Source organism: Jaculus jaculus, chromosome 11, assembly GCF_020740685.1.
Source record: "Jaculus jaculus isolate mJacJac1 chromosome 11, mJacJac1.mat.Y.cur, whole genome shotgun sequence".
NCBI classification, from domain to species: Eukaryota; Metazoa; Chordata; class Mammalia; order Rodentia; family Dipodidae; genus Jaculus; species Jaculus jaculus.
In genome coordinates this window covers 107,339,042-107,352,461 of record NC_059112.1, presented here as the reverse complement: position 1 = coordinate 107,352,461, position 13,420 = coordinate 107,339,042, and the positions used below count along the sequence as shown (strand labels likewise).

At 44.3% G+C, this 13,420-nt stretch overlaps 1 protein-coding gene across 26 annotated transcripts in view; it reads right to left on the bottom strand.

Annotated features, from left to right (window-relative positions):
• The window catches only part of Rbfox1 (RNA binding fox-1 homolog 1), a 1,978,359-nt gene that overhangs the window by 36,009 nt on the left and 1,928,930 nt on the right, over positions 1 to 13,420 (bottom strand). For 14 of the 26 annotated variants that reach the window (XM_045161626.1, XM_045161611.1, XM_045161608.1 and 11 more), the window contains one exon: positions 3,168 to 3,210. The exons of 4 other annotated variants lie outside the window; for them this stretch is intronic. In XM_045161626.1, coding sequence (XP_045017561.1) covers positions 3,168 to 3,210 — 43 coding nt within the window. Of the gene's footprint in view, positions 1 to 3,167; positions 3,211 to 9,917; positions 9,958 to 13,420 lie in introns of all 26 variants that reach the window. 8 more of the 26 variants (XM_045161631.1, XM_045161607.1, XM_045161614.1 and 5 more) reach the window with 1 other exon arrangement.

Here is a 13,420-nt window from a genome sequence, read left to right as displayed (position 1 = left end):
GTAGTGAATGGAACGGAACTTTCTTGATTAATAGACTATGGCGATATGTCAGCCAATATGGAATGATTTTAGCCCAGTTAACAAACAGGACCTGGTTTCCACCAATAACACAATGACTGTTCAGGTTTTAATGAGAACATGCAGGTCCATAATCCTCTCAGGGATAGATCCCAACCCTCATCACAAGGGAGCACCTCAGGATAGAATGGTGTTTCAGAGGATATCTATCATCTCAATTCCAAAGGTGAGGGGAAGCTGGACATGGGCCATCTCCTTGCAAACAGGGTCAAGAGCTGGGTAGCAGAAGACAGAGTGACAAGGCAGCTGCAGAGGCAGCTTTCCCAAGTGCAGGACAGAGGTCTCCAGAGTTCCCCTGCAGCCTCTTTCACTGGGAAAGTGGTACGTGCACACAGCAACTCAGAAAAGCTACTGCAGCCATAAAGAAGCCATGGCTTGGGATCAGCCGTGGTAAAGACATCTCCAAGACATCTTGATGGATTGTCATCAATAATTTGGAGTATGTTTATATATATGAAAGCCTTCATTATAAAAAAAAATCTGTAAGTTAATAAAGAGACCTTAGCTAGACACCACCTGGTGTTGCAAATATCATGCACTGTAATTAGGACTGGGGGAACTCATTAACTGTGCTGGGAAGGCATTGAGGCAAAGCAGGTGTCAGACCAGTGATGAGCTCAAGAAGCAGAATGCTGGTCTGAGGAGAAATGAGGTCACCAGGTTCCTACAGCCATTCTGTCTATGCGCCTATCATCTTGGATTCCAGTCAGCATCAGAAAGTATAGGTGCCCTTAGTGAGGTACAGAGGGGTTGGATTTGGCTAGCTGATGGCTGCAGTTGGCTGAAAACCTTGGAGAAAAGTGTGTTTCTATGAGTTTGTTTCCCAGCACACCCAAAAGGTGTCCGCATAGGTATTCCTAACAACTACCCTGTAAATTGTGGTTGGGTGACTGTAAATTTTGTCCCAGCAAAGATTTCCAGCAATCCTTCCGTTGGAAGCCAGCTGACAGCTTTCTGTCAGCCTCTGCAGCAGTTGCAGTCATAAAAGTGGGCTGGAAGCTTTGAACCGTGGAAGCGCTGCTCCAGCACAAACAGCTGATCACCGAGGCAAGCCTCACAGCCCGCCATGTCGACCTTTGTCACAGGAACATACGACTCCTGCACATGCACTTGAACTTTCTGCATACGTGTGTTCATATATGACAATCTGAACGTGATACCTGTTCTGCATATTTACACAGGACTTAGGAGAAAATAAGTTTCTCTGTAAGAGAGATGCCAGTGGTAGGTCTTCTGAGGTGTTTGTTACCTAGGATTTTGTCTGTATTCTTGCTTTGCAGTTTGCTGGTATCTGAAGAGGAAGTGAGGTAATCTTGACCTTGGTCAGTAGCTTACATGGCGATGGTAGAAATAATTTGCCCATGTTCAGCATAATAGCCAATAGTCTTAGGTATTTTCTTGTCACTTGGAATGTGGGTTGTATGAATAAATGAAATTTTGACTTGCATACATTTAGTTAGTTTTATTTTTCTCTCCTGATGGTAGTGGGGATAAAACCCAGGGTCTTGTGCATACTAAGCAAGTACTCTACCACTGAGCTCTATACCCAGATCTCATTTGTTAGTTTTGAGAGTGTGTCTCACTAAATTGCCCAGGGTAGCCTAGAACTCCCCTATAATCCACGCGAGTGTTGAACTTATGTCAGCTTCTTGACTACCTAGGATTACAGGATTATTTAATTTGATTTAAATAAATGAACCTGCAGTAGCTGTGGTATTGGACAATACAAATTGAAGTGCTCCCTGAAATGCATAATCATTAATGTGAAAAAAGGATTAGGCTGCTTGGTAACTCCATCTTGCTCGGTTAAATTGTCTTCCTTACTATTTCTCTTATGCATGAAATCCTTATAAGGGCAATAACAGAATTGTGTATTAACTTGGCATATGTGTGCATAAACTGTAAAATGATCAAAAATACAAATTGCTTCAATTTGTGTTCCTAACAGGTGATTCCAATCAGTTTCATTGCCCTATATCTTGTAGATTGCTGAACATAGCCAGGGTTTTTGCATGTCTATGTGATCATGTCTGAAAGATCAGTCCTGATCTGAGGCAACCAGACCCCTTCTCATTGAGCCTGGTTATTCTAGAGTTTGTGACCAAAAAAAAAAAAATAAATAAATAAAATAAAATAAAAACTTTCATCATGAAGAGGTAGAGCTTTCCTCCACCAAACCAAAGGATGAAGAACACAGCTTTATACACCCGCTTCTCTTCTGTTGTGACTCTGGGGATTGAACCCAGGGCCTTTTGCAAGCTAGTCCCAGTCTACTTTTTGAAGTTTTATTATTAGATAAGTTCTCATTAACTTTCCCAGGCTGGCTTGAACTTGCTGCGCAACGCATCAGGTCTTGAGCACACAATCATCCTGACTCAGCTTCTCCTGAGCTGGGCTGAGAAGGTTGATTTTGTTGGAAATTTTAATGTTAGCTATAGACCAAATTTGGAGACTTGTAGGCAGTAACAGATGTTGATTCCCTCCCCCCCCCCCCGCTTTTTTTTTCAGTTCATACACATTTACTCATTTGAAGTTTCTTCAGCAATGGGAAATAGGGTTGAAAGCTACAGTGATGGGTGTGAAATAAATTTCTGTCTAGCTACATTGAATGTAGGGAAGGCTGTGTGAGATACCAGCCGAGTTGGCCCTGAAGGCTGAAGGTATAAAAGGTTTTAGACTTAATCATTCCAGCATATTGCAAGAACCTCGTGAAAATTACCTAGATAAATGACTCAACAAAATTCTCTCATTCTTTTCCCTGAAATTATGTTGAGTTCAGATATACTTTAAGTGAAGATGTTAGTAGCATATTAGACCTTGACTTGGACAGTTAGTGATCTAGCAGAGACCGAGGATATAGTGCTGGTATTGGAAGAAGGTGTCCCAACATCGCTGTGGCTATCTCAGAAGAAAAGAGGAGGACTGTCTGTAATCTAAGGGGATTGATATTAAAACTAGAAAGTTCCATCAAGTCTTCTATCCTCTATGTTAGACAACACTTTCCCTCCCAAGAATCATCTTGTTAGTAAGGATTTCACAGCAAACCCACAACCAGAGTGATGAGTTCTCCGTCAGTCGGGAGGTCATACCTGCAGTAATTTATTGCCATACACAGGCTCTTGATACACTACTCTATAAGGAAACAGAAATGTAATGTTTTCAATGCAAAAATGAAATAAATAAAAGAAAATGCATACGTCAGACAGAAATCCCAGAGCAATTCATTTACAAGTTTGCTTCTCTTGGCTCATTACAGCTTATGAGTGACCCATCACACAAGGAGCGGGGCCGGCATCCCCCAATGCTGAAATTACAGATTCTCACCGAGAGTGTCCAAGAAGGTGGAGATTGGGATCATATCTCAGTATTTACATTTGGGATATGGCAAGGATTTATTTTTAAAGAAGACAATGGGCAATTTCATGGCTTCTCTCCTTTCAAACCAAACCCCAAAATTTCATAGGAGCTATTGGGGAATCTCTTTATGTCATGATTGGGATTCTCTGGCTTACCGGAGGGTTTGGTTTTGATGTTAATGACCTTGGCAACTAAGACAACGCAGCTTGGGAGGCATCAGAGCTGCCTAGTGCTTTTTTGTGTGCCTGAGACAGCTGGAGAAGGCTGGAGCTCACCCATGTTCAAAGACTACAGCTGCTTTCCAAGATACGTTTAACATACTCTTTTTAAAATGGAGCTGGTGATTTTAAAAAATTGGCATGTGTATGTGTGTGTTCCTGCGTGTGAGTGTGGGTGTGGGTGTGCCATGCCCGCAGGTAAGGACCTCGCCTTCCACCTTACTTGAAGAAGGGACTCACATGCCTCTCGTTGCTGGCAGCTGCACTCACTAGGCTAGCTGGTCACCTTCCAGGGCTTCTCCTATCTTTTGCCTTCTATTTCACTTTTGGTGACCTGGGGCCATGGAAGCCCCGCACGGCTTTTATGTGGAGCATAGGAACCTGAACTTGGGTCCTCATGCTTGAGTGACAAGTACTTTATCTACAGAAGCATCTCTCAGCCCTAAAAAAAAGGTATTCTTGATCTAGAAGTCCTTAAGAAGCCATTGCTTCACTCAGGAGGACTCAGTGGGAAACTCCTGTGAGAAGTCATTCATGGCGCTGGTCCATGTGGGTGATGATTCAGGTTTAAAGAAAAAAAAAAAAATCTCTAGGCCCATGGCAGACATCAAGGGGGCTGTTGTTTATTTTTTTCTTTTTCTTTTTTAAAAATTTTTAACATGTTACAGAGAAAGAGAGAGAGACAGAGGGAGAGAGATGGAGAGAATGGACACATCGGGGCTTCCAGCCTGCAAACAAACTTCAGAAGCATGAGCCACTATGTGCATCTGGCTTACGTGGGTCCTGAGGAATTGAACCTGGATCCTTAGCCTTATCAAGCAAGCACTTTAACCAGTTAGCCATCTCTCCAGCCCAAGACTGGGTTTTAAAAGAGATTTATGCCTACCACTTAATTTATGTGTGTGATTTGTTTTCTTTGGAATCTGGCTTTCTTTTTTTTTTTTAATTAATTTATTTATTTAAGAGCGACAGACACAGAGAGAAAGACAGATAGAGGGAGAGAGAGAGAATGGGCGCACCAGGGCTTCCAGCCTCTGCAAACGAACTCCAGATGCGTGCGCCCCCTTGTGCATCTGGCTAACGTGGGACCTGGGGAACCGAGCCTCGAACCGGGGTCCTTAGGCTTCACAGGCAAGCGCTTAACCGCTAAGCCATCTTCCAGCCCAAGACTGGGTTTTAAAAGAGATTTATGCCTACCACTTAATTTATGTGTGTGATTTGTTTTCTTTGGAATCTGGCTTTCTTAACAATTAATTTTTAACATTCCTCTTTTAAAATCCAAATGTATGGATTGGTTCGAACCCAAATTCATTCTCTCTCCCTCTCCTTTCCCTCCTTTAGTTTCATGGCTTAGTCAAGCATTTCACTGTCTCCAGTAGCCTGCCTACCCCCTTATACTATTTTCTCATTGTCTTTCTTTCCTTTCCTTTCATTGCATTTTTCAACTCTTACTTGAATGTGAACTCTGTCACCAGATCACATGGCCTCAAGTCTCAGTGTCAGCAGTGGTATCTGAATAAATAATTTAATTTTTTTTTTTTTTTTTTTTTTTTTGGTAGGGTCTCACTTTAGCTCAGGCTGACCTGGAATTCACTATGGAGTCTCAGGGTGGCATCTAACTCAGTGATACTCCTACCTCTTCCTCCAAAGTGCTGGGATTAAAGGTGTGCACCATGTCTGGCTAATAATTATTTGTTTGTTTCTTTTATTTTGATTTTTGGAAAACAACAAAATATTCTTATGAAAAAAGTGGAGGTAATAATATTTCTATCTCTCTGGGATGCGGTAAGGAGGGGAGAGATGTGATGCGAATTTGCTGTTGAACATCTTGTCTTGTGCGGCAGTTATTTCATTTACTAATAGACTATTGTGTCCCCATAGGGACTGAAGTTGGCCAGCCTCATACTGGACCTCTCTGAATGCAGGGCCTGGGAAAGAAGGACTTGCTGGAGGAGGTGGGGGTGACAGTTTGGAGAAGTCCCACCTTCCCACTGCAGCCCTCTAGGCTGGTGCCTGCGCTTGTCACTGTTGAGCTGACAGCGGGGAAATGAGCAACGCCTCCTTATTGATAGGGCACATGGATGTGGAAATGATTATTTAAAGCCATGAAATCAAACAGAAACTTACTCTAACATACTTCAGGAGTGGTATAAAGATACGTTGGTATCACTCTGGTGCTCCCTCCTAGAAAACTTAAGGCATTCTTAATAAGAAGGACACTCTTCTTCCTCCCTTTCTCCTCCTCCTTCCCTCCACCCCCATCGCCAAACTTACCACTATCTTACCCCAGTTTCTACCCAATTTTTACTGCTCTTGTAATATCCTTCTGTCCCTGTTTCATTTCTTCATTCCCCCCCAGGTTTTTTTTTTGATTCAATGCGATCTTCTATGATCTGACCCTGGTAGAGGCAACTTGGGTCATTCTACTATAACTTTGAGTTGGCATTAACCCCTACTATTATTTCTGAATTCTTGAAAATCTTTTAAAACTTGTGTTTTTAAATTAAAATGAGGGCTGGAGAGATGGCTTAGCGGTTAAGTGCTTGCCTGTGAAGCCTAAGGACCCCGGTTCGAGGCTCGGTTCCCCAGGTCCCACATTAGCCAGATGCACAAGGGGGCGCATGCGTCTGGAGTTTGTTTGCAGAGGCTGGAAGCCCTGGCGCGCCCATTCTCTCTCTCTCCCTCTATCTGTCTTTCTCTCTGTGTCTGTCACTCTCAAATAAATAAATAAAAATTAAATTAAAATGAGTTTATTTTCATGTGCAATAAGTTGTCTTGTAAATTTGATATAAAAATGGAATTCCTGGGGACTGAAGAGATGGCTTAGTGGTTAAGGTGCTTGCCTGCAAAGCTGAAGAAACTTGGTTCGATTCCCTAGGACCCATGTAAGCCAGATGCACAAGGTGGCAAATGTGTCTGGAGTTGGCAGTGGCTGGAGGCCCTGGTGTGCTCATTCTGTCTCAAATAAATAAACAAAAATAAAAATATTTTAAAAATTTCCCAGGCTGGGGAAATAGCTTAGTGGTTAAGGCACTTCCCTGTGAAGCTTAACAACCCCGCTTCGATTCCCAGGACCCATGTAAGCCATATACACAAGGGGGCATATGCATCTGGAGTTCATTTGCAGTGGCTGGAGGCCCTGGTGCACCCATTCTCTCTCTCTCTCTCTCTTCCTGTTTATCTGTCTCAAATAAATAAATAAACATTTTTTAAAAAATGGAATTCCTATCTTGTTAAACTGAAGTGAATGTTGTGTCCTCAGCAGAAGGGCCTTAGGTAATAACCTTAGCTGCTCTCCTTTCTGACTCACATGTCTCCTTTGCTCTGAAGGGTTAGCCCTCCACACTGCCCATGCCTTCCCCACTCCCCCAGCCCTGAGGCAGCTGTTTTCCTGCAAGCTTTTAGTCCTCCATAGATGGGTGCTGTTTGTTCACCCTAGTTTGGACCTTAGTTCCTGATTCCTCACATCTCTTGGTGAAGACACCGCTTTTGGCAGCCTCTGAGCACCTGTGATCACCTCTCACATTCATCTCAATCCTCCCTGATAACCCTCAGGAGGTCACTCAAGATAGGAGACTGTGGCTTGCCAGTGACAGGCAGCCTGCAGACCGTCCAAAATCCTCAGTTCTGACAGGACTAAGAAAGCCCAAGGAATGCCCGAGGCCTCCGACATCAGGTGGTAAGGTAAAAAGACTGGATGCAAAGGATAAAGGGAGAAAGAGCACAGAATACAGGGCACAAGGCAGTTACGGGGAGTACCTGCTGCTGTGGTTACAACTAAGTTGCTCTGAAATGTTGCAGGTGAAGGATTTGAGAGGAAGAATGTGCTTTGCTTAGATGGAACCCAATCTAGAAACTTAGTATTCTGTCTAATAGCCTTGTCAAGAAGTAAGAGACTTAAACCCATGAATGGTGAGTCATTCAGCTAGCATATCTCCCAGAACCTTTCACAATTATCCTGAACCTGTTTAGCAGGTAATATTTATTTTAATTATCTATTTGCAAGCCGAGAGAAAGAGAGAGAGAGAGAAAGAGAGAGAGAGAGAAAGAGAGAGAGAGAGAGAGAGAGAGAGAGAGAAAGTGATAGAAGCGGGTCAGACAGAGAGATCATGGGCATGCCAGGGCCTCTAGCCCCTACAAATGAACTCCAGGAACATGTGCCCCTTTTATGTGGACCCTGGGCAATCAAACCTGGCTCTTTTGGCTTGGAAGGTCAATACCTTAACCATTAATCCATCTCTCTAGCCCTAGCAGGTAATATTTTTGATGAGATTGTAGGAGCAAGCCAGAAACCTTCTTTAAATAAAATAGGTTTGTACATGATGTTTTTAGACCTCTCTATAACTATCATCCCTTATAAAACTTGGAGCACTGGGTAGATTTCCACTCACTGCACATACTTGTACAAAGGGAGTTAGTAGGAATTGTGGCTTAATCGCACACCTTCAAGGTTATATTCTCAGTGAGGGTGAACCTTGATTTGTGAATACTGAAGATGATTCCTTGCCTTGTGGCTGAGCCAAATGGTACAGTGTCCTACGTCACTGCAGTTGTACACCCCTCAGCCACAGTGTGCCCAAGATGTCACCTTGCATAGGATAAAATGTTCAGGACAATCTGCAAGACCCCACTGGTCTCTGGAGATAGCTCATAAGTGCTGGGAAAGTGTGATGCTGAAATAGTATTTCAATTCCTCCCATATTTGGAACTGCCCTGAGAAGCTATATTGTCTTCATAGCATGAGCAGTGGGAAATGCCTGATAGGGGAAAACTTGAGAATTAACAGAACAGTTTTCAAAACAGAGGTACCAGGTAGTGCAGGACTTGAAGAAATCCTGTTCTTATAAGCTTAGCCTGATACTTTTGGGGGGCTACCACACTCAGATAAGGGGACTTTAACTTTGTGAGATTAAGAATTCTAAATGCACTGCAGACATGTGTGATCACATCCAAATGAGCCATCTTCCCAGGCCCCTATTTTTATTTAGTTATTTATTAAAAAAAAAAAAAAGATTTAGTGACCATTTACATTTTTTCTTTCTTGGGTGAGTACAAAGAGAGGTAGGCTTTATTTCTTTATTAAAAAGAATTCTACTATCCCTTATGTAAAAAAGGGAAATTGTTCATGGGGTGAAGAAAGGACATATAGCTTGTTCACTTAAGTATAACAGAAACAAAACAAAATTATAAAAACGGTTTCAGCCCTGGAGATGATAGTAAGTACCTAAATGCCTTCACAGCTCAGCCAGGCCGATCACTGAGAGAGATTAATATGATGTCTCAAAATTGTAGGGGTTTAAAATACAAAAGGAATGAAATTAAATACCCAGTGTCTTTCTCATTTTCTAGTAAATGACATCAATTTGAGCAGAAACATGGTTTTATTTGTCTTTGTTATCTAGTGTATAAACAACAAATATGATTCCGCTGACTTACTTAAGGCCATTAGTGATGAAAAGAAAATTATGTGGTTTAGGAAATACAGTCCCGTGCATACAGCACACTTAGGTTAAACTGAGTTTGTCCGAGGCCATTTTCATCACATGGATGCTGTATCATGTTCTGAGGGCGGGGGGGGGGGGGGGTTGGCTAGTTACATTTAGGTCCAGGTAGGGGAGTTTCATTGTGATTCCCAAGATGAGAAACCACCCCTTCCTTCCTAAACATAAGTTTAATAAAATGAGATAAATTAGCAAGCAATTCTAAATCACCTATTTGCTGGAACAGAGAGAATAAAAGATTAGGGCGCTCATTGCTCCAGATCTCATACCCATTGTAGGAGAGTTAGGAGGTGTTTCTTTCTCCCTGTGAGTTTTGGTGTTCAGAGTGAGACTCTAGGGCTGCTGTGAAAAGTAACCAAGTGTATTTATGAGGAAAGCATCAAAAGTAGCAGCCATGGCAATACCTTAGTTTTCAGCAGCTAATAATTATAGCTGTTGAGTATTGAGAAGTTTAGGCCATTTCTCAGGGATCAGGGCTTTTAAATTGTTAGAGGAGAAGCCTCCTCATTCAGGGGTACAACTGTACTTTCCCTGAAGTTATCTGGTCACGAATCCCACTCACACGGCAAGTGACGCGTCTTGTGAGCTCATCAGCAGAAAGTCCGTCTACCTTGGAAGACAAACCGCAGGGGGGAGGGGGATGCCTTCCTACAGTTCCGGAAGAGGAAGTCTAATACCACTGCATGGAGCGAGTCACAGCAAACTTGTAAAAGGAATAACTCCTGGAGGTAACAGGACAGCATGCACGTTAATGAATACTTACATAAATGTCTGCACCATAAAATCCATCCTGGTACACAACACTGCAAAGGTGCACACACAAAGAAAAACATCCATATTAGTGCTGTCCCCATGCACACACACCATCCCCGCACGGGCCAGGTTAGTCTGGTCGCAAGATCCGAAACACAGGAACCAAAGTGAGTGTCACATTGATTAAGGAGGTTGGAGATAACAGCAGTCCATCAAACCTGGAACATTAGGCTGGGGTCCCATGTGGTAAGTGTGGGTGTGTATGCATGGATGTGTGCTCATGTGTATCTTCAGATAAATTTTATACAGGCTCAGCCAGGCCCCACCGTATAACTGAACAATCCCAGGTTCACGCCACCTCCCATTCGGCACTTCCAGCCTACACCCGGGGTAAGGTGGGACTGAAAAGGGGACAGTGGTCTCGGGCCAGGACAAGACGCTCAAGCTGTGTTGTCATGAAAAACTGTTTAAATTTCCTAAGTGTCCAAATGGGTGTGATGTGGATCACAGCTACCCTGTACACCTCTCAGGCTTTTGTGAGGAACTCAGATATCCTGAGTAGAACATTGTAGTTTCTAAATGTGTGTCTTTCAGAGGAGAGTAGCTGTTATTAATAACCTCCCCTAACATCTTCCCATGAAGCTTCTAGATGATTTATGATTCTGGCAAAGGACCAATGAACCCATTGTTGAATGAAGCTGGGCCCTAATTGAAGCCCGACTTTGATACTAAAGGCTTTCAGCAGGCTTCAGGGAGCAGAGTGGACCTGCGTGTAAGCCAAGCACAGCAAGCCTGGGGAGAGCATTTGGCCACACACACACACACACACACACACACACACACACACACACAGCTGCGACGTGACACTGGCTTGCTGGAGAACATTGTAGTATGCTTCCTTCTCAGAGATTTTTGGAGTTCACTGACTCAACCCCAAGGGTCTTTGTCCTTGAAGTGTGGCAGGGATTTCACATGCTAAGGAGGTCGGTAGGAATGGCTTTTGGCTGTTGTTGGTGTTTGCTCCAATGGGGCTGCGGTTCACAAGAGTACTTGTCAAGCAGAGTTAAACCCTGATCCAAAATGCCAACTGTACAGCATCCCGAGCTTTAAATTCCCTTTCAACATTAGCCACATGAAAAGTGAGTGTCTGCTGGGGGTCAGAAGGAAGGGGTCAGCCTCTGCTAACTGGGCTTGGATGATGTAATTCAGGGAAGCAACAATATTTAGTTTGGGGCGCAAACTACAGATCCAATTGCTTAGCCACATCAAGACAGCCCTTGTCCCAAGTTCTCATGCCTTGCTCGTGCAATCCTTCTGCTTGTCATGCCCTCTCTCCCAGTATCCTCTTCCTAAAGCAGGTCGATCGGTATTGAAGAGCTAGGTGGGTAGGACACATGTAGATATTTGCAGCAAACTGTAGCCTCCCCAACCAGTATCTTGGTGCCTGGGACAAACCCCAGAGATGCCTCATACTTAGTGTTTCTCAGCATTGCATCTCAGTGACTGACACCTTACTTTGTGCCCAGAAGAGGTAAAATGATTATCCACTGAGGAGACATTGACCACATTTTATCTTATCTTGGATTCATTTATTTTTTGCGTGTTTACATGTGTGTGTATGTGTGTGTGTGTGTGTGTGTGTGTGTGTGTGTGTGTGTGTACGCGCGCATATGTATGTGCAGGTACATCCACATGTATCTGTGCGTCCATGTGGCAGCCAGAGAACATCCTTGGTATCAGCCTTCAATGCCGTCCACCATTTTTGAGACAGGGTCTGAAGCTCATCTGTTAGGCTAGTGTGGCTTTTCCAGCAAGCCACAGGGACCTTCTTGTCTCTGCCTCCCCAGCTCTGAGATTACAAGTGCATGCCACCATACCTGGCTGGAAAGCCTTTGCGTGTGGGCAGAGAGCATGCATGTTGGATCAAGAGGACATCTCAGGTGTCACTCTTCAAAGGCATCCACCTTTATTTGTGACAGGGTCTGTCCTTGGAACCACAGCTCACCAGTTAGGCGAGACTGCCTCTTCCACTGAGTTTCTGGGATACCCCTGTCTCTGCCTCCCCAGTTGTGGGATTACAAATGCAAGTTCCCACACCTGGCATTTTTCATGGGTTCTGTGGATCAAAATCAGGCCCTCATGCTTGTGGAACATGCACTTTACCAATGGGGAAATATCCCCAGCATTGACAGTCTGTTGTATTGACTCTAGGTAGAATGGAATAATTGGTCAGGGCCTGGAATAATGGTGCACACCTACACTGTCACCAACTTAGGGGGTTGAGGTAGGAGGCTCATAAGCTTGAGGCCAGCCAGAGCTCCTAAGTGAGGCCCTTTCTCCCTAATATTTTTATTTTTTATTTTTGTTGTGGTTGTGTAGTATGCATGTTGTATGTGTGGGGTGCGTACACATATGTGTGCAGATGCACATGCACTGTGCACACACATGCCAAGACCAGAGGAAGACCTACGGTGTCCTCTTCCATAGTTCTACCTTATTTCTCTGGGACAGTGTCTCACACTGAACCTGGAGCTCTGTTTTCCAGTTAAACTGTCTGACCAGGTGACTCCAGGGATCCTCTTGTTTCTAGCCCTCTCAGTGCCAGGGTTACAGGCACGAATGCCTACTGCTCAGCTTTTTACATGGGTGCTGTTGATCGAAATCAGGTCTTCGTGCGTACACAGTTAGCCCTGTCACCGTCGAGCCGTCTCCCCAGACCTCCGTCTCTCTGTTGTCACCACCATCTTCACTGTCATTGTCGCTGACTGTATCAGCAGAGGGAGCCTGCATTCCCAGGGTTGTGTCTGGTTTGGTTACTCAGTATCCACAAAGGCAAAGATAAACTACTGTGGAAGACTAGACAGGTGAAAAGGTTGATAACTTTTTTAAAGCATGCGTATTTAAAAATGGGAAGCAAGGTATTTTCCTAAGCCTCTATTGGATAGGATGTTGCCTGTCTGTGCCCTGTTGTGCATAATGGAGAGGGAAGGCCTTGGGTGTTCTGTGAGCACACAGCACAGTCAGGGGACAGGCCACTCCTGAAGCTCAGGCTCGGTTCTCACCGGGCACAGGGTTCCTTTTGTTACCAGGGCAAGTGCTGGCATACTGGGGCTGTCTGTCTCTTTGCCCAGCCTATCTGTGGTGGGAAAGGAACACACTCTGAAACCTGACTTCACCCAGCCTAGGCTCATAAGGTAACCTGCATTCACTGCAGTTTTTCCTCCACCATGGGCCTTGTGAGTCCTACCACATCCCAAATGCTCTAGACACAGAATCAAAGGAAAGCTGATCCAGGTCCCTTGTTATGACAGGCTCATGGTGAACAGGCTGTGCGGGCATCCCTAATTCCAGAGTCTCCTCTGTCTTAGCCGCTACAGCAGGGCAGCACAGGTAAGCCCCGCCCTAACATTTCTGGAGCTGGCTTTTTGAGCTTGCTAGGAGTGGGAATGCAGCCATGGGCCGTGCACATAAAACTGCGCAACCTGTGGTCTTTGCTGCAGAAGGGAACCGGGG